We start from the raw sequence: 25909 nt of genomic DNA on the forward strand, positions 1-25909 counted from the left end.
TACTCCCAAAAGCATGTTCGAACTTTTATCAGTTTACTTGTCGACGGAATGCCGGGAATTACAAAGTTCTTGCGGAAAATGAATGAAACCAAGGCCTAAAATTAATCAAATAAGTTTGCAAACGGTGCAAATGCAACTGATTGTTGCATATGAGTTTGGTGTTTCAGATAATTTAGGGAGCCGACCAGGAACCTGTTGTAAATACTGAGATTAAAATAATTCTAAAAAATGTTGCAAACACTTGCAGTTGTTAGAATATAATGCGTGGTAAACAGTGAATCAAAAATGTTCGTACTCTTGAGCTTCCGTGCCTCATTTACTGTCAGTCCATACCTATGATGGTTTGATAATAGAATGACTAACCTGCATCATTTAATGATTTCAGCGAAGGCAGAACAGCATCACTGACAGATGTCGAGTCAACACTTCTGGCCACTCTAGACCTAAGTTCATGTTGGACTGTTAAGTTCTGCATTCTTCCATGCCCAGCCGATAAGACGTATGCTTGATACTCTAAGTCATAGAATAAGAATCCACATTAAACTGTCATTGTGTCCAACGAATATCGATAATAATTATTAGGGGTAATCCCCAAAGGAATGAACATTTTTCTCTGTTTTGTCATAAGTCTTACATATTATCTCTAAAATTCGTGTGACCAAAATTAATAGTATTGATCAGTTCAATTGCTACTCCACTGTATATTGCAGGTCAAGTGACTCTATAGCACCATAACAGTGCTTGTCCAATGCAACCCTTTCTATAGTCGATAAAGTGATATATCTTTATATTGTTTAAATTGGACATACCCTCTGTAAGGGGTAAATGCTCTCTTACAACCTTCTCTTCCCACCTGAAAACTTGTTCATTTGGTAAATGTAACCACAATGATTAAGTATATTTTCCTCATCCTCGTACAATTAAAAACGCGGAAACCATCACGAATTAGTTGTTCGAGATATAGTGGAATCGTCGTAATGCTGTTTAATTTTATGTTTTGCCTGATTCAGACGTAAAATACAAACGTTTTCGCTTTCAAATGAGAGCATGAAATATATGTAAAAAGTGTTATGCGTCTGAAAATACTTGCCAAAAGTTTAAAATATCCTCGAGAATGATTTTATTTTCTTGATTTTAATTTAGACAATAACAATTCTTTGAAAGCAAATTCAAACAGTCATACACAACAACAATGAGTACAAATAATTTTATAATGGTCAAAACGTTTCTGAATAAACTTGATATCTTTCCGAAATGGCTATTAAAGAAAGTATTGCTGATGCTAGCTCGTTTATATATATATGTGTATATATATATATATATATATATATATATATATATATATATATATATATATATATGTGTGTGTGTGTGTGTGTGTGTGTGTGTGTGTGTGTGTCAGTGTGTCGCGAAATTGGTTTAGACAATTATGTCTAATTAGTCGGTTAATTACATAGTACAGAAATCTGGCAATTACTTATTTCCATAAAATCGAGTACTACCTACCAATGTTTGCATATGCAAGTTTGATCGTACGATTGTGCTTTCGAATGAAGTGGCTTACTCCAACATCAAATTTTTCCAAAACCTCAAATACAGCAGACGTACCCTTGTCGACACCTTTGTTCTATAAAAAATTAAGAAATATAGGGTTAGCAGTTTTAACGTTTGATAGTTATTTCACTTGTTTATTTAGAATGTTAATCGCATGTTCTTGTCCCATTTCAAAAGCATATTGAAATACCTGCTGTTTAGCTTGTCAACACAGCGTCTAAATGTGCAAAATGCCAGGAGAGTATTTACGTTTGAAATCTAATTCCGCCATAGTTTATATCCCCACTACCTCAAGATTTTATGACAGAAGGTAGCTGTTTTAGTATTGAAAGTAACTTATTTGATCTCAGATGCGTTAGTCCTTCAGTTTAAGGACAAACGTTTAGATCGTTGATTTATTGGCAGAAGGTATCTATGGAATACCGTGATTGCATGAGTCAACGTCAACATATAGTTTTCTTGAAAATATTAACATAAAGTGAGCGATATTTGTAGAATTAGCTTCGTGAGATCAACCTTTCGGTCAGAGATAGAGATAACAGTAAATAAAACCCGCTAAAAACTGCCTGGATATATTTATGCTTTATGGTCAAACACACAAAAAAACTTAAATAGACACTTATTTTTCGATTTGTCAAATGAAAATTTAAGGTAGCTAAATACCTTTTCGACACTTTCAGATATTTATTTTTTTCTCAATTGAACACGTTCCAAACCCCCAATAAAGTATACATTTTCTGAAAGGTCTGATATAGAGCTATCCGACCAAGCACAGTACACGGTCATTATTTGCATAAGAGTCACGTGACAAGCGTTTTGCTGAAGCTTCAAAAAAACGGTTTTTCCCGCCTTATGCAAACACGCTGCAAGATTTCCGGTTAGAATTTCTTTATTGACAAGCCTTGAAAATATCCTTCAAAACCATGTCTGCGATTTTTTCCCGATGGCTCAATTCAAATTATATGGCGTGATAATTAAAATTCCTTGAAAAGCACCTTCATCTAACACCTTTAAGAGCGCATTAAAAAAAACAAAGGCATATAAAGAAAATCCCAGACACGGTTTTGAAGGATATTGTCAAGGCTTGTCAATGAAGAAATTCCAACCGGAAATCTTGCAGCGTGTTTGCATAAGGCGGGAAAAACCGGTTTTTGGAAGGTTCAGCAAAACGCTTGTCACGTGACTCCTATGCAAATAATGACCGTGTACTGTGCTTGGTCGGATAGCTCTATATTAGGGCTTTCAGAAAATGTATACTTTATTGGGGTTTGGGACGTGTTCAATTGAGAAAAAAATAAAAATCTGAAAGTGTCTAAAAGGTATGTAGCTACCTTAAAGTATTTTAAATTCACGTAAATTCACAAAAGTTCGTTAGAGTCATAATTGCTTAGCGTTTCTTACAAAATTTCTAGTTATATAATTGGTGTGAAGATTTCACTTTTTGGAAAACATAATCGTGTGAGGCGTTGGAATGATACTTGTCATTACATGTACCAAACTATGCTCTCTTGATATTATTTTTCAACTTTAAAACGACCTCCATGCAAGGAGCTGTCATTGTTTTTCCTTCAATTTTATCACAATTAAGAAACCAATATGTATACATGAGAAAATGGTCTGTTATACTCACCCTATGGATATGTTGCCATCTATTCTCGTTTTGTTTATCGAGCAAGTCACTGGCGATTTTCACAAAGTCCTGCAAACAACGGAGCCTCTATGTTATCTTTACCGATACTACTTAAAATTACAAAAGTAGATAGTAGATAAATCTGGCTGCCTAGAAGTGTGTGTGTCAGTTATTCATAGCTGACAAAAAATTAACATAATGGAAGTCTGCTATGGTGGAAGCCTGAGTCGAAATATGTAGAATAGGTATGCTGCTATGGCGTATCTTACAGTACCATTTGTTAAAGTTCATTGCCTTGCTGTCATGTTGCTCATGATTTGTAACTGAAATTTGTAGTTCGGCATTGAACGTCCAGCAGTATTTCCGCCATCAACGATGATTAACTGCAGTGATATACCCACCGATAAGCAATGACGTATAATGAATGGCCGTTGAATATTCAATGTGCTTATGGGGTTATACAGCAATGACCGAAGTAATTATAGGATATATTGTAGTGTAGGTACATTCTAAGAGTCCAAGGTCTGATAGCCTGTGTACTTACAAAAGAAAAATCCATCTTGCTCTCGATGCTTCCTTCTAACGTGAATGGCGTTTTCTTTAGAATCTCGTCAAGAATGACGGTCACTTTAAGGAGATCTCCTCCCCTTAAAATTGTGTTGCCAATGGAAATGGCATTTGCAGTTTTGTTGACAAGTTGTTCTGCTTGTTCACTTGTATTTACATTCTTGATCTATTACGCATATTTGAAAAAATATAGATTAATTATTCTAGAATTTCAACATGTCATCCTGCGGCATTAAGGTATAATTGCATAATAAGCAGTTTGTACGAAATGTTGTAAAAGTTGTATCATTTTTCATAAGGAGAGCCGAGTTAATGACGCAGAAGTCAGACTATTTACACAAACGTAATTGTATTTGCTGGTCAATTTTTCACTTAAAGACACTGATCCCACTTCCCGACTGGATAATTGAGCGAGTTGTAAGTTCTTAGAAGTTATTGACAGTATGCTTCGTGGTTGCCGTTCAGGTTTTTGGGAATGCTTCGTAGAGAAGAACAATTTAAACTCGTGTTCTACATGCCTCAGAGTAGAGACAGTCTTATACAATTGACAATTTTTATCACCCCTATGTAACTACTGATCCTTGGACATATTGATATGTATTCTAAATTCAAGAGTATAATTTACCGTGAATATAATCACATAACTATTTGCATTAAGATAAGAGAGAGAGAGAGAGAGAGAGAGAGAGAGAGAGAGAGAGAGAGAGAGAGAGAGAGAGGAGAGAGAGAGAGAGAGAGAGAGAGAGAGAGAGAGAGAGAGAGAGAGAGATTCTAGTAGTAGTAATAGTAGTAGTAGTAGTAGTAGTAGTAGTAGTAGTAGTAGTAGTAGTAGTAGTAGTAGTAGTAGTAGTAGTAGTGCTCAGAACATAATTCAGTTGGCTATCATCAAGACCACAGACACGAGGTAAAGGACTATCTCTGTAGACTTTGTAAGACTATTCTTTTATTCTAATGATACAGTCGGCCAAAGTTGGGAAATACCTGAATGTATTCTCAAGTTGGAGTCACGGCAATCATAATGAGAAGTATCATAATGGCCTTGTGAATAAAACGAGATAGGTTGAATCATGTTATTACGTAGAGGTACATGTAGTTGAATAGATGCATCTTTAATGTTGTAATTAAAGGCTGTAACGGCACTAACAACATTATAGTAACAACTTTTGTATAACTAATTGGTACTGAGAAATTAAGATACCAATACATGAACCTTGGCTTTGCTTTGTCAGCAGTAAGTTGTGAATTTTTACCGCTACTGTCTTGTCAACACACTCAGGTAATTCTTTTCAACACGTCCACTCATTTGCGAGTTATTCCGATCACTTTCAGAATTCTCTAAAATTTGCAGTTGTGTTAGCAAAGCATGTGCTGTCGGTATTTCTTGGAAGAGCTCACCTCCTTCTCGATGTCATCATATGTCTTGGTCGTGCAAAATGTGGTATCTGGGTCGATCCATTGTCCAGAAATACTGCATTTACGCATGACGATACCTGGACCAAAAGAGGTTAGTGTCATTCTCTCGTACAAAGGAAAATAAGAAGGCATGTGTTGTGGCTTGCATTTCAATCATTGTAAGATTACACAAGCAATCGAAACCTTGTTGGAGATACGGGAGAAAGAGCCATAGCCAGCGCAATTTAATAATTTCCTCTGTACCCTTTTCTTTCGAATCTCTTATCTGTGGAGCAACATTTTGTAATACGATTGGAACTAATTTGGGATCATTGGATGGTGAAGTAATGTCGATTTAATCTGCAAATGTAAGCTCATCTGCTTTCTTTTTTAAGTTACACACTTGTTTTAAGAGTAATTTGTAATATTGTAGCATTGAGCTATAGGGCACCTAACACTTTGAGAAATTTCAAAAATATAAAGATCCAATTATCCCAAATTAATTTCATTCGTGTTTTGTATTATTTACTTTCCAGTAGCATCATTATTCTATACACTATACTATTCAGATTTTGTTTTCATTTGTAATGCGCAAAAGCTGTGCTCAGTTGATTTTCATTTGTTCTGCTTTAAACGTTTGCTTTAATATATTGACTCCGCTGTTTATGCATTAAACACGATTGGAAATAATTTGGGATAATTTGATTTTCATATTTTTCAAATTTCTCAAAAGTGTAAGGTGCCATATAGCTGAATGTTGCAATATTGCAAATTACTCATAAAACAAGTCTGTAATATAAGAGGAAAAGCAGATGAGATTGCATTTGTAGGTTAAATCGACATTACTTCACCATCCAATTGTCCCAAATTAGTTCAAATCGTGTTCTTTTGGTTCACTTTGCTGATTAATAGGAAAGGTATCATATTTCATACCGTTTGAGCCAGGTGGACACTTGTGCTGAGCAGTACAATTTGCAATAGTTGTATTCCAAGTCACGTCATTTTCGTCGTCATAATCCGATGCGCAATATAACTTCCCTGAACCTGAAAAGATTTTAGATTTTAAATTAGCATTTTCCGTAATCGGAACAGTAATAATCATTGACGTAATTGTGGACGTGCGGAGTAGTTGCCATATGTGCGTAAATGGTTGAAACAATTAGACGTGATACATTAATGATATGTCTTTCTTCAAATCACGCTCATACACTGTTCATCTGAACGGCTTTCATTTCTGTCATAAGAATTGGTTAAGTCGGAGAAAAAGCGGTGCGAAGACCCGACACAGTGAGGGAAGTACGATTGGTTGTACAGTTGCTTCTCATATCTTCATAGTTTTAGGACATGAACATCTAATAGCGCATCTTTATACATTTTGAAAAGACTCTCTCAGTTAATTTAAGGTTCACGAGCTGAGAAAAATCTTTTGTGAGAAGAAACTGCATGGGGCCTTCAGAATCGACAATATACTTTTCCAACATTCCTTCGAACAAGAGGCGTGATGTGGCGCTACGATTGTGAGTGGGTGTATTTGGTCTGGAAGAGGGAAATTGTCAGAATTTTAGAGATAGGAATTTACCACTACATTCAGTTGTTACGACTTCTGGAATACAGCCATGAGCCTCATCCCTTTTGTAGTCGGGTATACATCGGCATTCGTATCCATTACCATCGTCTTTATTAAAGCAAACTTCATTTCTATTCTCAAAGTCGCAGCTATGAGTTCCCTCTGCGCATTCGTCGATATCTGAAGCGGAGACAATTATTGATTAAACATTACATTCCTCACATAACATCTATTATATCATACCAGTATATTGATGGCGCAAATACAGCGATCTGTTTGGTCAAGACACGAAAGGAACCGTGGTATATATGCGAATATCACGGCTGGCATACGCACAAGCTCTCAGCTTGAGCAAAACATTATCCTTTGACGTTCCAAGCTAGAATGTCAATATACTGTTATGATATAATAGCAATAAATCACACCCAGCGACGGCATATCTCTCGATTTTGTCCAGTTCAAACGTGAACTGGTCAAAATCTCGTGATGTGCTTTATTGCTTTAGTATATCTAAAGACTTGAGTCTACATCGCAATATCTCAGTGTTGATTAGTAGACACCATTTCGTTCTCAATAATTTGTAAAAGTGGATGTTTCAAGCATTTTTGGTCACTTTTTCCATGTCATAAATATTAGTCATGACAATCCGATTTTGAAACTCACAAGGTTTATCTCACTCAATCTTGTACACTTTACACATGGTTCTACAAAACGACCAGAATGGTGATACAAAAACAGAATTTTACTGGCTGCCAATCCACTCATCATACAATTCAAGGCAGCAAATACAAGTACCTAAAGGTACACTACCTAATTTCATATTCCGTCGAAAAGAGCATATCAGAGAGACGAACTCCGGAATTTTATATGTTCCGTGATCATTTATCAACGATACGACAGACAACAAACCAAGTCAATAGCAGGCATATTTTAATCTGAAAGCAAATGGACAGTACGTTGCAGCACAGAACCATTTTCAAATTCTCTACAACCAAAACCAACAACCCTTGGTCTCAATATCTATCTGTTTACAAGAGTGTCATGTCAATTATCTACTCATTTGCTTATTTTATGAGCTTTGTAATTAGTTACGTAACTCTGAAATTCCTACACCAAATTTGATGATACCTGCAACAAATATTGATCTGATATATACCTAATTGTACTGAGAAGCATCGGGCAGTTTCAAGTTAATAAATAGCTCATTTGCATATTCAATGAAGATTTTTTATTAGTCACATAACTCAGAAATGACTGCTCCAAATTTGATGAAATCTGCTGCAGATACTGATCCAACAAGTATCTAACTGTGCTGTGAGGCATGGAGTAGTGTTGCACCAAATTTGGTGAAAGCTGATACAGAAACTGATCTGATAAATATCTATTGTTTCATGAAGCACTGAGCAGTGTCAAGTTAATGAATAGCTCAATTGCATATTCAAAGAATATCTGTAATTAGTCAAATAACTCTGAAAAACGGCACCAAATTTGATGAAATCTGTTGCAGATACTGAATTGACAGATATCTGACTGTGTTGAGGAGCATTGAGCAGTGTGAAGCTAATTGAGGGTTCATTTGCATGTTTAACTGGCCTTTTAATTAATGGTATAACTTTGACATTACGGCACTAAATTTGGTGAAACCTGCTATAGATAATGAGCTGATGAATATCTAATTGTTACATGAAGCACTCAGCAGTGTTAAGTTAATCATATTTATTGAAATGTTGTAATTAGTGATTTAACTCCAAGAGTACTGTGGGAAGTTGATGAAATTTGCTATATGTAATGATCTGACAAATATCTTAACCTGTTCTGTGAATCGTACCACTATATAATTAGTCTAGTCGGAAGGTAGGGTTCCCATGCACCCCATGGATGTATTTTTTTAACCTACATTTTTGTAATCCTTAGGGTCTATATTTAATGAATTTTGATGTTCCCAAAATCAAATCGTGTCCCATGGGGTTCATTTGGCGCCATCTTTGCCGCCATCTTGGCCGCCATCTTGGATTTCAACGATGGGGTAGGGGTCACGTATCTACCGCTCGACGGAAACAGAAACAATAAAATACTATAAACGTTACATTTTTAGAAAGCCAAGATCATGGCCTTTTCATTGATATATAACTTAATAGGGATTAATTAATATTCGAACGTCGATTAGACTTTATATCGGCCATTGGCCGTAAATCGTAAAATTTGCTAAATTTCACACCCAATAATTAAGTTCCCGTTCCTCCAAACAATTTTTCATAAAGTATTTATATATTTTTTGGAAGAACTCAGTGCAATAAACAAGAAAAACAACATTAAAAGTATGTGTCTTGAGATTTAGTGGGTGCATGAGCTTGTTTTCTTATTACGCGGTATGCCACATATCCGTGTGTAACATAAGGGGTAGGGGTAATGTTTCCCATTCTGTTTCGAATCATGAATGATAAAACCATATAAATGTTACATTTTTTGAAAGTGCTGCATCAGACCTTTCTAAAAATATATAGATTTATGGGGAAAAATTGCATAATTAAAAGTTACAAAGCTTAAACCTTTCGGTTTGTGTCGATTTTAAGTGATTTTTTAAGAACGAAATTACAACATATGGGGTAGGGGTAATGTTTCCCTTTCTGCCTCGAATCATGAATTACGAAACCATATAAATGTTACACTGTTTGAAAGCTCTGAAATGGGCCTTTCCAAACATGTATAGTTTTATTGGGAAAAGTCCATATTTTAAACTTACAAAGCTTATGCCTTTCAGCTTGTGTCAATTTTAAGTGCTTTTTTAAGAACGAAATTACAACATATTGGGTAGGGGTAATGTTTCCCTTTCTGCCTCGGATCATGAATTATGAAACCATATAAATGAAATACTGTTTGAAAGCTCTGACATTGGCCTTTCCAAACATGTATAGTTTAGTGGGAAAAGTCCATATTTTAAAGTTACAAAGCTTAAACCTTTCAGTTTGTGTCAATTTTAAGTCATTTGTAAGAACGAAATTACAACATATGGGGTAGGGTAATGTTTCCCTTTCTGCCTCGAATTATGAATTATGAAACCATATAAATGTTATACTGTTTGAAAGCTCTGAAATGGGCCTTTCCAATCATGTATATTTTTATTAGGAAAAGTCCATATTTTAAAGTTACAAAGCTTATGCCTTTCAGTTTGTGTCAATTTTAAGTGATTTTTAAGAACGAAATTACAACATATTGGTTAGGGGTAATGTTCCCCTTTCTGTCTCGAACCATGAATTATGAAACCATATAAATGTAATACTGTTTGAAAGCTCTGACATTGGCCTTTCCAATCATGTATAGTTTTATTGGGAAAAGTCCATATTTTAAAGTTACAAAGCTTAAACCTTTCAGTTTGTGTCAATTTTAAGTCATTTTTAAGAACGAAATTACAACATATGGGGTAGGGGTAATGTTTCCCTTTCTGCCTCGAATTATGAATTATGAAACCATATAAATGTTATACTGTTTGAAAGCTCTGAAATGGGCCTTTCCAAACATGTATAGTCTTATTAGGAAAAGTCCATATTTTAAAGTTACAAAGCTTATGCCTTTCAGTTTGTGTCAATTTTAAGTGATTTTTTAAACAAAATTATAATATAAGGGGTAGGGGTAATGTTTCCCGTTCTGCCTTGAACCATGAATTATGAAACCATATAAATGTTATACTGTTTGAAAGTTCTGAAAATGGCCTTTCCAAACATGTATAGTTTCATTGGGGAAAGTTGTCTATTTGAAAGTTACAAAGCTTAAGCCGTTCAGTTTGTGTCAATTTTAAGTGATTGTTTGAACAATATGCACAAAACAGTTAGTCCGTTGGCCAGGTATCGAAATCATCCCCTCTAAGGCATTTTACCACTATGATTTTTTTGTTAGCTAGTATTCTCAGCTGTCATAATCTGCTTATTTTCCATTTAACTGATGGTGTGTGAGAGTGTAACGACTTGTTTGTGAAGGGCTGTCACGCCCTCAGTAGTAAAATAGGAATGGGTTAGGAGTAACATATTTACCGCTAGTCGGAAACAAAAACAAAAAAGTACCAAAAACAATACATTCTTAGAAAGCCCAGATAATCTCCTTACCATTGGTATACAACTAAATGGGGATAAATCGATATTCAAAAATTGATTAGATTTTTATATCGGACATGAAATGTAAATTGTAAAATTTGCTTAATTTCAAACCCAATAATTAAGTTCATGTTCCTCCAAACAATTTTTACGAGGTATTTATATATCATTTGAAAGAACTTAATGCAATAGAGAAGTAAAAAACATTAAAAGAGTGTATCTTCTTGGGACTTATGGGGTGCGTCGATTGTTTACCTAATATATGGTATGCCGTACATCCCTCTATAATATACATTTAAGGGATAGGGGTATGGGTAATGTTTCCTCTCCTACCAAACGCAGCGAATAAGGAAGCCACATAAATATCATATCTCTGAAACACTAACGCAGTTGTTTTTCCAACAAGATATGGCTTGATGGGGTAAACTCAAAAATTATGCAGTGAAAATGCCTAAACTCAAAAGTTTGTGTTACTTTACTGACATTTACTTGTTAAAAGGAACATAGAAAAATACTCTATAGGCATTGAATAGCACTAAAAAGCTACAATGGTGGTTAATAAAAGACGTTTTACTCATTTCAATAACTCAAATTAGGGAAAGAAAGTTAACAGCTATAATATGTCAAAAATTATATATTCCAAACCACACAAACACTAAATTGGATGTCATAGTCGTCATGCAAAGTTGATATGACAGCAGCAACAATCAATCCCTTTTCTTTAATTGTATCGCGAGAGATATATAAGCAATAAAGCACCACTTTGAAAGGATACCACACGGTTTCGACCGGTAAACAACATATACGCACGAACTTCAATCGTGTGTATAAGGAGTGAAATGGTCAAAACCGAGCTCGAGTGGTGTACCCAACTTATAGGGGATGTTTATCGCTATATTATATCAGTATATTGAAACTTGTGATGAAAATACAAACAATGTGAAAGAAACCCACTTTGGAGATAGGAATGGCCAACTTTACAGTATATCGTAAATACATGCACAGTAGTCACGTGACCGTCTGGGCAAATCAGAGCTCACTATTAATAGTGTTATTTTTAATACCACACGGGAATACGAGAGAATCTTTTATCGCTGAAAACCAATCACCATTAATCCACAATATAGCTTCTCCATAATAAGATAAGATGGATCGACAACACTTTACCTTCCTTACCAGAAAACAAGAGATCATAACCAATTTTTCGAAATTATTTTACAACGCAGAACACTATATACTCACAATGAGGATTACATTTCGACTAGGTACTAAAATTCAATAGCAAAATAATTCTGGAACTAAAACCCGAAAAGCCAAATGTCACAGAACGCATTCAAATTACGCAACTAAATAGTAAACAGAAGGCGAACAAACACTCTCTACACCAAGCAATAAGAAGGCGAGACAAACCTCAGAAAATGACTAAAAAGGCTTATATTCCCATTGACACCTCAATGTTTAAAATGCCTTGTGAGTGAATCTATCATTAGTTTCTTATCATGGATGACATTTAACCAATGTTAGACCCTGACGTCTTTGAAGCAAAGACCCTACAAACGGACGTTTTAGGGTCAATGCTTGAAGATACCATTCCCACCAGCATGATCGAATCAGAGAGACTAGATTGATCTAACCAGCAGCTGAGAAAAAATAAGTCAACATGATCATCAGAGTCAAGTGAGCTAGACAACGGCTTCACACATTATACTCCACAGAGAGGACATTCTTACACAATTCACAAAAAGCGTTCAAAAGCTTCGTTAAAGGCATTGTTCGCGATCCCAGGGACGGGCATGGCTGGTTGCGTGGCAAATGCAAAATGTTGGTCATGCTGAATCAAGGTGTAATCAAGTAATAGCTTATTTATAGATTGATAAAATCCTAATCCTGATAGTAATGATGGAATATAAACTTTGTGAAAAGTTGAGAAAATTTGCCACTTCTTTGATTTGTATGTTTTACATTCCATGTTGTACTAGCCTGTACTATACATGAACAGTCAATACATCCGGCAAGTATTCTGTGCTGTTCTTTTATAGTTAGGTCCCCGCAATCCGAGATAAGTCTTTCTATAGTGTCAACCATTCTCTTCGATTACTGTAATCTACTCCAATAAATTCCCATTTAACTCATTTGTATGATTACAGGGAAGCCTAAGCCTATCTCTTACAATCTAAGATTTGAGATATTTGACAACAATATATAATGCAATTTTCATATTTTTCATAGGCCTAAATAACACACAGAAGAAAGTCATATTCAATGTTTTGTCCAATTGAAAGTCAAATTTTCACCGAAACAAGTAGAGGTGGCCATTTGTAAGCCAAACGAGAATTAATATTAGCAAAGATGGATATTAATTAAGCCTTTCCCATTTCCGATCCCAGTTACTCATACAACGGGGTATAAGCGAAAGCCAAGAGTATCGAATGTGTTGAAACCTAAGTGCCCCCTATTCAGTACCACTTAGCCTACAGGTACACCTTAAAGAATACTTACCAGGCCAAAATACCGAGTGTTGAATTCCTTCAAAAGTGGCAACACCTGGAAAGACACTGCGGCAACCAATTTATCACCCTGATCTCTAACTATTTACCTCTACACCCAATAAAGCACCGAGACTCAAGACAGTTGTACATCACAAACTTAAGAGAGCGATCGAAGACACTCGCTACACAGAACGCAGGATGGAAGGCTGCAAAGACGATTCTTCAAATAGGCAAAAAAAAGAGGCTAAAAACAACACAAACATTCACAGCAACGACGACAGGTCGGGTTTTCTTCCTATACTACGGTACAAAACCAAACCAAAGGTCTCAAACACGCGGGTCTTTCAAAGGCCACTGCACTTCCCTTAAAGCCCGGCTCGAAATGGACTGGGATCATGATTAGTGCCAAGTATGGTTGGGCGTTTTGGGCATGGCTCTGCATAATGAGTCTGTTGGTAACGGTTGCGATCGTTCGCATTATCTGCGGATCTGTTTGCTCTCAGATCACGCTCAGGCTCGGACTAATATAGATACGTACAGCCTTCGTTTCAAGGTTCGTTTCAGTCATGCCATGGCAAATACTCGAAATAAAAAAGAAAGGAAAACTATCAACTTAATCAAACAAGAGTTTGCTTGAATGAATTTACCGAAGTTTCAGGCCATATCAACGTTCGTTAAGTGAATGATTCAGCTGCTGACCGCCATGCACATACGGAATATCGGCGCCATCTAAAGTCGAATAATTATCAAAAAAGGAAAAAGCTTATATCTGGGCTTTCTAAGAATGTATTGTTTATGGTACTTTTTTGTTTTTGTTTCCGACTAGCGGTAATATGTTACCCCTAACCCATTCTATTTTACTACGGAGGGCGTGACAGCCCTTCACAAACAAGTCGTTACACTCTCACACACCATCAGATAATGGAAAATAAGCAGATTATGACAGCTGAGAATACTAGCTAACAAAAAATCATAGTGGGTAAAATGCCTTAGAGGGGATGATTTCGATACCTGGCCAACAGACTAACTGTTTTGTGCATATTGTTCAAAAAATCACTTAAAAAATGACACAAACTGGACGGCTTAAGCTTTGTAACTTTCAAATATGCAACTTTCTCCAATGAAACTATACATGTTTGGAAAGGCCAATTTCAGAGCTTTCAAACGGTATAATATTTATATGGTTTCATAATTCATGGTTCAAGGCAGAACGGGAAATATTACCCTACCCCTTATATTATAATTTTGTTTAAAAAATCACTTAAAATTAACACAAACTGAAAGGCATAAGCTTTGTATTTTAAAATATGGACTTTTCCCAATAAAACTATACATGTTTGGAAAGGCCAATTTCAGAGCTTTCAAACGGTATAACATTTATATGGTTTCATAATTCATGGTTCAAGGCAGAACGGGAAACATTACCCCTACCCTTATATTAAAATTTTGTTTAAAAAATGACTTAAAATTGACACAAACCGAAAGGTTTAAGCTTTGTAACTTTAAATATGGACTTTCCCAACAAAACTATACATGTTTGGAAAGGCCAATGTCAGAGCTTTTAAACAGTATAACATTTATATGGTTTCGTAATTCATGGTTCGAGACAGAAAGGGAAACATTACCCCTACCCCATATGTTGTAATTTCGTCCTTAAAAAATCACTTAAAATTGACACAAACTGAAAGGCATAAGCTTTGTAACTTTAAAATATGGACTTTTCCCAATAAAACTATACATGTTTGGAAAGGCCAATGTCAGAGCTTTCAAACAGTGTAACATTTATATGGTTTCGTAATTCATGATTCGAGGCAGAAAGGGAAACATTACCCCTACCCATATGTTGTAATTTCGTTCTTAAAAAATCACTTAAAATCGACACAAACCGAAAGGTTTAAGCTTTGTAACTTTTAATTATGCAACTTTTCCCATAAATCTATATATTTTTAGAAAGGCCTGATGCAGCACTTTCAAAAAATGTAACATTTATATGGTTTCATCATTCATGATTCGAAACAGAATGGGAAACATTACCCCTACCCCTTATGTTACACACGGATATGTGGCATACCGCGTAAAAAGAAAACAAGCTCATACGCCCACTAAATCTCAAGACACATACTTTTAATGTTGTTTTCCTTGTTTATTGGACTAAGTTCTTCCAAAAAATATATAAATACTTTAAATTGTTTGGAGGAACGGGAACTTAATTATTGGGTGTGAAATTTAGCAAATTTTACGATTACGGCCAATGACCGATATAAAGTCTAATCGACGTTCGAATATTAATTAATCCCTATTAAGTTATATATCAATGAAAAGGCCATGATCTTGGCTTTCTAAAAATGTAACGTTTATAGTATTTTATTGTTTCTGTTTCCGTCGAGCGGTAGATACGTGACCCCTACCCCATCGTTGAAATCCAAGATGGCGGCCAAGATGGCGGCAAAGATGGCGCCAAATGAACCCCATGAAACACGATTTGATTTTGGGAACATCAAAATTCATTAAATATAGACCCTAAGGATTACAAAAATGTAGGTTAAAAAAATACATCCATGGGTGGCATGGGAACCCTACCTTCCGACCCGACTATATAATGAACCTCTTGTAAACCACGTGAACACATTCAGTTCACATCTGGTAAACATCTTGGTATAAGAAATAATTTCACCGGCTCAGTAATTTGAAAATCGAAAAAAAAATTGCCTTAGAGTTAACACAGGTATGCCTACCATTTTAATTTCAAATATCGGTAAATTTAGGTAATTGTTTCTTTGGTATCAAAATCTTGACGGTGACCCCTGACTTTTATCCTCGATTCGGTAAGAGGACGTTTGAAAGTTGCGTTGAAAATAATTTGAGCAAAGGTTTAGGCTTTTCACTTTCGGAGCGCATACTGTCTTTGGTTAAAAAGGTCTTCTTCTCTTCACTATTCACCTCAACATATTGATCTCAGACATATAAACCAACATTCTCCTCTCAAAGATCAATTTGCAATAACAACCACGATATATTGGACAGTATGTGAGTCCCTAACCGAGACAATGAAATCAGACGCATTTCTACTGGAAGGGCTGAAATGCTCAATTCAAACATACAGAGCAGAAATCAATGTGATAGCTTTAAGGCCTACTAGTGAAATATTCATCTGCCGTGTCAAGTCTTCCACACGCGTGAATGTCCTTGCATTGAATTCTCATAAATTCATCTTTATGATAGATCTTATTTGACAAACCTAAGCAATCGGGGATTTCGTGGTTGAAGGTTCCATCATTGCAGATCAAGGTAACATTTGCTGTCGGTCTGAATCCTTCGCCACAAGTAATGAAACCAGAATCGTTGTGTAACATGTACAGGATTGGTTCAGCATACTCCCCTTCAGGAGGTTCAAACACAAGGCAATGATCTGTAATGAAGAAATCATTTCTTTCGTCATTCTGTAAATGTGATGTTTGCTACCGCTAACACGGAATACAACATGGAATGGCGATGTCTGCCCGATTGCCTTGCAAACTCGGTTAAAAAACGGAGACTTTTTTCAAGTGTGTTACGAAGTCTCCATTACTAATATATGTTATTGTTAAACAGCCGCCGCTCTACACCCCGTCAGGGGCGACATTTGCAAAAGCTTCATGGGCGAGACAGATGATTTTAATTTTCTGAGAACAATGCATTTGAGTTCAAAAAAAGACCAGATAGGTAGATTATGGTAGTTTAAGGTAGGAAGATAATGGCTGATAGTTGATAATTGTCGAAGTCGATAATTAAAACTTAATGCTGCCTTCCTCCGAGCGTGAAAATGCAACCTGTCCTTCATGGTATGCCAGGTCAACGGTACAAATTATCACATGGTAAATAGTTTTTTAAAAACACTAGCGAGTATCACCAAATAATGATGCCATGAAACTTGCTCGCTTTTTAATTGGCGTTATACGTGATCAAGCTCATGCCACAGTGTGATAAAACACCTGAAGAGGAGGTCACAGGGTGAGAAGAGAGGTGGTTTCTCCCTTTTTTGTTTTCATCGGTCCAAAGAAGATTTAAAGACAATATCAGATATCCGTATCTTAAAAAAATTTAAGCAGAACAAGAGCTTGATTCCCCAATCAGCACCTCTTGTAGTACATCTATAACACATAGTTCTGAGAACTGTGACTTTTGTTTCCTGAAAGTTAGGACCATCAAGTGTATGGCATGAAATGAAATATGTCCACTTTCTGCTGAACAGTTATTTCGACTATATCCAACAGCGAATATCTCTAAGTTTACGTACCAAGAAAGCACGAGTTTTCTTAGTTTTTTTCTACTTTTAGATGCGAAATTTTCTTTGGTCATCGTATAACAATGAAAACTCATAATCGTTAATATTCTGAGGCACGATTAGAGTTATAAACGTGCGGTGACAATAATTTAATTTGATGGAAACGTTTTCCAGTTTCTTGTCACCATGAGAAGCACAAAGTTACTTGATTTCAAACATCAAATTCCTTCAAAACTCCTTGTATACATTAAATAGAATTGTTTTGGATTTGCCTGGCACTGTCGTAAGATTTCCAAGAAAAGGGCACAGCAACGTGAATGGTGATGTGGCGATTGCTTCATCTATTTTTTTCTGAATCTGGCTCCGCTGCAGTAAATACCGATGGAGGAACTAATTGAGGACAATTTTGTGCAGATGAATGAATTTGAAACACATAACACATTAACTCATTCTACATTTTCATCACACACATTTATTTATACTGTTGATTAAAATGGAGATCACTTCATCTATGTCATAAATAATATAAACAAAATAATACAATATTTTCCACTGCATACTAGTGTTCAATAGCAGTTTAACTCGTTCTTACTTTCGATTGGTTTTTACAAAAATCGTAATTGAGTTGAATTTGCCAGTTGAGTTGAGTTTATTTCATCAGATGAAAATACTATACATTACAAGAAAAGAGGAATGTTTACATAAACTTCAATCTGATGGGGTCACGGAAATAGTTCAATCAGAACTAGTCTCAACCGTGACCAGTGTAGCTATAATTATCTGTTTAAATTAATACAAAGACGTGACTGTGTAAATATTATAAAGAATACAAATCTGGGTAGAAAGAAGTTAATTGATTATACATAAAATCTGTTAATGGACAATATTCGTGTACAAATAAACTAGCTGATATAAATAAATACATTGTATCAGTAAAATGGTAAACCAGAAACAGGAGGTTTAATGGTCAATACATGTAGTGGAAGATCATGCATGATCCACTAATGATGAAGTAGATGGACTTTCAAAGTTTGTTTAAATGTATTCTACAATTTATACGTTTAATATGAGTGGGGAGTGAATTCCAAAAACTTGTTGCTGCATACCTTATTTGGTGTTTACTTAGTGAGAGGTTGATCTGTGGTTGGTAAAAGTTGTCTTGAGTAGAAAAACGGGTAGGATAGTCATGGGGAATTGTGTCGACGTAACGACCTTTGTCTTGGGCATAGTTGTCATGTAACAAGTCAAATACAAAACGCAGGTGTGAAATTTACAAAGTTTAAAAATGTCTAAAATACAAAGCTGTTTGAATAAAGGGGCAGAGTGGGCACGGTAATCAGAGAAGGTGATCAGGCGAGTAATTTTCTTTTGGAGTAAATGCAATGGCTCAAGGTAAGTCGTAAAAGTATTGCCCCAGATTTCAATACAATAGGAGATGTGTGGCAGAATAAGCGAGTTGTACAACAGAAGGAGGACATTTCTAGGTACAAAGTGACGAAGTTGTGAAATTATACCAACCTTCGGGGCAATGCTTTTGATAACTTTCTGAATGTGCGCCTTCCACGTAATATTTTCATCAAGGGTGACTCCAAGATAGGTTGCAGAAGGAACACATTCTATTTTATGGCCATCAATATCTAGGGTCCCATTAGCAATAACATGTTTACGTGATGTTTTAATAATCATATAGTTTGTTTTATCAATATTAATTGTAAGTTTATTTGCCCGACACCAATTACAAACCTCATGGAAGTCAGAATTTATTTGCATAAAGTCAATTTGGTTGCTATCAATAAACTTGAACAAATTGGTGTCGTCTGCAAAGAGACGAAACTGGAACCTATTAGTAGAATTAGCGATATCATTGATATAAATTAAAAATAAAACTGGACCGAGTATTGAACCTTGTGGGACGCCACATTGGATCTGAGAGTAAGGAGATGTAACATTGTTGATGTTGACAAATTGCTGACGGGATGTCAAGTAATTCTTAAACCAGTGTAATGGAACACCTCTGATGCCATAGTGGTGCAGTTTATGAATCAAGATATCATGATTGATGGTGTCGAAGGCTTTTTTAAAATCGATGAATATTCCAAAGGTGAGAGAACCTTTATCTAAACAGTCGCTAATATCAGTGACTAAGTCTATGAGGGCCAATTTCGTGTTATAACGTTTGCGGAACCCAAACTGTGTCTCAATAAGTATGTGTTTTTCTTCAAGATAGCGGATAATTTGTTTGTTCACAATTGACTCGATAATTTTGCTGAAAGTTGGGAGAATTGAGATGGGTCTGTAATTGCTAACATTTTCAGGAGAGCCCTTCTTGTAAATTGGAACAACTTTTGCTAACTTTAAATCATTGGGAAGGATACCTTGCTGCAAAGAACAATTAATTACGTGGGCAAATGGGTGGGATATAATAGGCGCAGCATGAATAATTAACAGTGGGTGAATGTTGTCGGGACCGACAGCTTTACGTGGATCTAGGGTCCTAATTACATTAAAAACATCTTGATCCGTGACAGGGTGAAAGAAAAAAGAATTCTGATAGTTGCCATGCAGGTAGCTAGTAAAGTCACCTGCAGGGGTGATTTGTGAGGCAAGGTTAATACCGACAGTAGAGAAAAAATTATTAAATTCTTTTGCAATATCGAGGCTGTCTGTTACTATGTTTTGTTTCTGTGAAAATATTTTGCGGGGGGTATAGCTATTTGTTGAATTATTTAAAATTTCGTTAATCACTTGCCATGTCTTATTTGTATTTCCCTGGGCCGACTGTAATTTGTTTGAATAGTAACTTCTTTTTGCTGATTTCAGAAGCCTGCTAAGGATATTTCTGTACGATTTATAAGTTGTTTTGTAACGAGCATTGTTGGGGTTCTTTTTCATTTTGGTAAATAACTTGTGTTTCGTGCGCACTGATTTAGCAAGGGCTTTAGAAAGCCATGGCTTTCGAATACTTTTCCTATGGCACGATGATTTGTAATGGCTGTGTTTTGAAGTTATAGTATAGAAAATCTCATGAAAAACTGCGTAAGCATCATTTGGATCCGTACAGCTATAGACAGTATGCCAGGCAGCATTATTCAGATCTTCAAGAAAAGCAGCTTCATCATAAGAATTGAGATCGAAGATCTTAACAGGATTTGAAGATTTCATGATATGCTTCAATTGGTGGACGAGGCAAAAAATAGGGTAATGATCTGATACATCTGATTGAATGGTGCCACATCTGGTAAAATACTCAGTGATATTTGTGATACAATGGTCAATTATTGTGCTGGAGTTATCAGTGGTACGAGTTGGAGTGGTAATGACTTGACTAAAGCTGTAGGAATTTAAAATAGCATTGTACTGAATAGCAGGTGTGTTATCGGTAGAAGTGTCAATGTTGACATCACCAAGAATAATGCACTGTTTTCTTGAAAGAGACAGCTGGTCAAGGCATGTGTCAAGACTTTGAAGAAATTCAAGGTGGTTAGTGTTTGGTTTTCTGTAAATGACACCTATTGTAATAGCTTTGTTGTTAATGACTGTATCCACAAATATCGATTCGCAATGGACGATATCAATGGTGTTAATTCGTGTAAAAGACAGAGAATCATGAATATAGAGTGCTACTCCCCCTCCCCTTGAATTTTCACGATTAGAAGTAATGAAATTGTACAAAGGTAAATTGTACAGAGACGGATCTGAATTGTGGCTCAGCCACGTTTCTGAAAGCCCCAAGAAAGTAAACTTTATGTTTAAAATGTCAAGAAATGTCACAAGGTCATCGTAATGTTTAGCTAGAGACCTGACATTTAGGTGTAAAAAAGACAAATTGTTTTGAAAAGTTGTTGTACCTGTATTAAACTCGTCTATGGAGTACTCAAAGCAGTGAGTTTTGTTGGGAGAGCGTCCACGTTGTCACCCATGTCGAGTGTTCATTATCGTTAATATCCAGATTGCAGGAGTAATGTTTTAAATGATTTTATGGAGGTCTTCAGAAGTGGCTATGTGGACTACTGGGTCACTTGCTGACTTCCTTGCGTAAATCCTTGCGTTGTTGGTCCAGATGAATTTCCAGTGTTTCGTGTTGCGTTGTCGGTTAGCCTGGTAGAAGAGCTGTTTATTTACTGGAGTTAAATTTTCGTTTATGTATATTCGATTGTTACTGGTGGCTCCAATATTACGGGCGGTTTTGTCTTTCAGATTTTTCTTTGATGAGTAAAGTCTATTGCGGGTGGTACGTCTGACAAACTTGGCAATTATGGCTGCCGGTTGTTGTTGTTGTTCACGGCTGTCACGATTAGTACGTCGAGGCAAACGATGAGATACGTCAATATCATCCACTGATATATTGACTCCCGCAGCTGCGGCAACTCTCACGACTATCTCATCGGTACATTCGTTTTCTTCTTCTGGTATTCCGTGAATTTCCAAATTGTTCCTACGAGTGTATTGTTGGAGTTCGTTCAGTTCATTGTTGTCTTTCTGAGTTCCTGTTTCAAGTCTTTGTTCTCGTTTTCAAAATCTGCATTTGTTTCGTAAATTCATCAAATGAATTACTTACATAGGTGACGCTATTTTGCAGATCTTGTAACTTGTCTTCCATTCCAATAAGTTTGTCAACTTTAGTGGTTAGTACGGATAGCGTTGTCTGTATGTCTTCAAGTTTCTTTCTATGGTGTTCGTCGTCACTCTCACCATCGGCCATCTTGGTGGCTGTGGAGGCACTTTGCGTAGGAAAACGAATTTCTTTGCATCGTCTACAGAGGTGGAGGTCACCCTGAGTAAGCTTAGCATTCGACTTTCCACAGTCTTGGCACTTCATACTGAATATTTAAGGTGGTACTTGCGTTTCGCCTTGAAAAGCAGCAGTATTTTGGCTGATTTCCGAGAGCGTAAGGACACACGTCCGCACACAGTGACGTCTATATCGGATACCTTATTAGATTACTTATATTAACAATCAACGAAGAAGCATATGAAAAGCGTTTTATACTTTAAGTCTCTGCAGCACAACGATGTTGTTTCTGCGACTTTGTCAGAATTCTCAATTGAAGATATAAACAGTTTGACATTGTCAGAATATCGGAGAGTGCGACAGAGAAATTACTTAGTATTTAATTCGCCGGTGTTCCTCTTGTTAACATCAAATTACAATTACAACTTCGCGATGCTAACTCGCCGTGTATGGAACCCAAAAAATTTCAAGGCCCGACGTAGTGTCTAAATCAGGTTGAAAACGATTGTACCAAGTCCAACAACTCGGACAGGATTACCATGTTAATTGTGCTCACATGCAAACAATGTGTGGAAACACAGACATGTTCTTCTTGTCTGTGGTAGGAACAGCGACTGTTTGCTATATTTATCGGCGACTACGGGACTCTTATATCGATGTTACACGATACAGATTAACCTGGCTTTTGTCTTTGCTCGCCGGATCTTTGAAATCGCCGATATTTACCCCAAAGTTTAACTCGGGAATTTAATATCGAGACTAGACTTGTGTCTTGGCACATCGGGTCTGTACAATTGCCAGTATATACCTGACATTTTTCGGCGATTTTTGAACCCTAGTATTTATACAAGACGAATCACGATACTAGAAAAGAATGACCTGACTTGTGTCTTGGCACGCCCGTTCTGTGAAATTGCCGAAATTCATCTGCGATTTCAGAACACTAATATGGATACTAGACGATAGTACAATGACTTGACTCGTGTTTTGGCACGCTATGTCTCTGAAATCGCCAGACTTCCCCAAAGCGACTCAAACCTTAATACCAGACGATATACAATCGTCAAATCGTGGGTAAATATCCGCTCTATATTTGAGATTTTACAACCTCGTAGATCTGGCCAAGGTCGACTCTACTTTGTTTGCCTCTCTCTTCGATACAAGACCATTTTAGAGTTGTTTAATCTCAGATATATATCATACACCTACATACCTACACATCTACACACACACACACACACACACACACACACACACACACACACACACACATATATATATTATATATAGACATATATATATATATATATATATATATATATATATATATATATATATATATATATATATATATATATATATATATAGCGTATTTCATGACGCATACCCTATATTGATCATGTGTTTCTATATGAAATTGTCAAATTTCTTATTTTGTCTCACGTAGATCTGACCCTAATTATTGTCATATTGACGCATACTTGCATTTTAATCATGTGTATGTTTTCACTGCTTTTAATCTCAAGGGACGATGTACACAGAAAATATAGCGATGGATATGGCAAATGGTATTGTGTTACACCAGTTTCGCTGGCACGAGAACGGCTCACGTTACTAGTGCAAATGTTGGATACACGTAATTCATACATAGACTAGATCGGGCAACTTGGAATAAAGGGCAGGTTGCAAGAATATCGCTACTAAAATTGTTGAGCATAGAGCTTGACTAACGAAATATTCAATTTCATGTAATGAATTGTTTTCTAAAAACAAATAACGTTTCGACTTGCTCACCGCAGTTTTCACCTGGTTGTCCGATATCACACAATTCCCAACGAATCGAAGAATCTGTCGTATAGCACCAAGAACTGTTCCATCCGTCAGGGTTACGACAGTAGTTATGTTCTCCAAGGCCGGTGTTTGGATAATTCTCTGGGGTTCTTTCATGCTGATGCGGACTCTGTTCTGTCCATTCTTGACATGTATTCCCATTAACAGTCATCGAAACAGTGCCACGATAATCGTTCCCGTCAACAGCATGATAGCATTCACCGACTGGTAAAATCACAAACATATAATTGACAAGTCATTGACGATGACATAGTCCCCCATTGTAATTGGGACTTTGTCACTGGATGTGACAAAAAATTGAAGTCGCATGAAACAAGGAATGCGGTTACCAAAGCCCTGTCTGTGACTGATGCCCTTATTGGATTGGATTGTAAACAAGTCATGGCATAGGGTAATGTCCTTCTACCAAGTTTGACAGAATTAGGTATGTCATGCCCTGGCTTTTGAAATGTCAAAATACAAATTATATGCAAGAAACTGATCCAGGTAAGTCTGAGTGATGGTTCTTGAAATAAAAAGTCAGAATGCCAAAAAAATTTGATGCAGGATTTCTGGACGTATCACACTAATAAGAAAAAGTCATTAAATATGCAAATTAGAAATTAATAAACATGGTACTGATAAATGTAGTTATACACAATTAAAACAAGAATACCTCAACCTCTATACAAGGCATAGCTGAAGAAGTATTTTGACGTATCAGCCTAATCATGAAAATTCATTAAATACGCAAATATGCAATTAATTGACATGATATGATTAATGTCTTTGCATGCTACACCAACACTTTGAGTTCAACATCTGTACCGCGTTTGATCAAATTTTGCGCAATATTTTTGATCATAGCCCACTAATAAGGAAAATTCATTAAATAGGCAAATTAGCAATTAATTAACGTGATACTGATAAATGTCCTTATACACAGTTGTAGCAAAATGAGCTCAACATCTGTACCGAATTTCACCAAATTTGGTGCAATATTTCTGGACATAGCTCACTAATCAGGAAAGTTCATTAAATATGCAAGTTAGCTATTAATTGACAAGATACTGCTGAAGGTCTTTGCATACAACTACAACCCTTTGAGATCAACATCTATATCAACTTTCATCAAATTGGCTGTCGTGTTTCTAGACATATATCCTTAATTACAAAAATTCATAAAATATGCAAATTTGTAATTAAATGACATGATCCTGCTAACTGTCTTTGCATACTGTTACAGCTCTGGTATATCAGCATCTGTACCATGTTTCATCAAATTTGAGTGGGTATTTCTTGACTTAGCACCCTAATTACAAAAATTCATCAAATATGCAAATTAGTTATTAATTGACATGATCTTGCCAAATGCCTTTGCACAAAGTAACAGCTCTGGTATGTATACATCTGTAAGAAGTTTCATTAAATTTGAGTCACTATTTATCGAAATATTAGTGGAATTATGAAAATTCATAATTTATGCAAATTAGCAATTAATTGACACAATACTGACAAATGTCTTTATGTGCTATTAGAGCTATGTGTGACCATCATGTGTACAAAGTTTCATCAAACTTGGTGCAATCTCTTAAGAAACAGAGCTCTTTTTCAAAAATCACTAATTATGCAAATTAGCACTAATTATGCGTGCCACACCCAAAATAATGGACGTGCATATGTATGCCATAGTGTATTATCCTTGTACCAAGTTTGAAAGGAATTGGCTCAGACATGTCTGAGATATCTGCGTGGACGGACGGACGGACACACGGAACCCAAACCATAAATCCCCC

The 25909-nt window shown here is 36.1% G+C and overlaps 1 protein-coding gene and 2 long non-coding RNA genes across 3 annotated transcripts; all 3 read right to left on the reverse strand.

Annotated features, from left to right (window-relative positions):
* Positions 1-363: 363 nt before the first annotated feature.
* LOC139144101 (uncharacterized) lies at positions 364-3253 on the reverse strand. The gene is made up of 3 exons (XR_011554737.1): positions 3185-3253; positions 1507-1627; positions 364-513 (listed from the first exon to the last, which is right to left on the reverse strand). It is a non-coding gene; the product is annotated as an uncharacterized lncRNA (long non-coding RNA).
* A 475-nt stretch (positions 3254-3728) lies between these two features.
* Positions 3729-6187, reverse strand: LOC139144099 (uncharacterized). Its single transcript, XR_011554735.1, has 3 exons — positions 6077-6187; positions 5147-5241; positions 3729-3917 (listed from the first exon to the last, which is right to left on the reverse strand). It is a non-coding gene; the product is annotated as an uncharacterized lncRNA (long non-coding RNA).
* A 509-nt stretch (positions 6188-6696) lies between these two features.
* On the reverse strand, positions 6697-24332 carry LOC139144481 (plasminogen-like). Its single transcript, XM_070715180.1, has 3 exons — positions 24078-24332; positions 16526-16696; positions 6697-6890 (listed from the first exon to the last, which is right to left on the reverse strand). Exons 1-3 carry the CDS (start codon positions 24283-24285, stop codon positions 6697-6699), a joined length of 573 nt encoding a protein of 190 aa, XP_070571281.1. The 5' UTR covers positions 24286-24332.
* Positions 24333-25909: the final 1577 nt, after the last annotated feature.

The sequence above is a fragment of the Ptychodera flava genome, chromosome 11, assembly GCF_041260155.1.
Source record: "Ptychodera flava strain L36383 chromosome 11, AS_Pfla_20210202, whole genome shotgun sequence".
Taxonomy (NCBI): domain Eukaryota; kingdom Metazoa; phylum Hemichordata; class Enteropneusta; family Ptychoderidae; genus Ptychodera; species Ptychodera flava.

What these genes read in the sequence shown, in the direction of transcription:
- LOC139144481 (XM_070715180.1), bottom strand. Translation starts at nt 24,285, where the DNA reads ATGACTGTTAATGGGAATACATGTCAAGAATGGACAGAACAGAGTCCG. An exon ending in ACAACCAGGTGAAAACTGCG is followed by an intron (nt 16,697 to 24,077) that starts GTGAGCAAGTCG and finishes TCTTCATTACAG; the next exon opens with ATCATTGCCTTGTGTTTGAA. An exon ending in CGAAATCCCCGATTGCTTAG is followed by an intron (nt 6,891 to 16,525) that starts GTTTGTCAAATA and finishes TCTCCGCTTCAG; the next exon opens with ATATCGACGAATGCGCAGAG.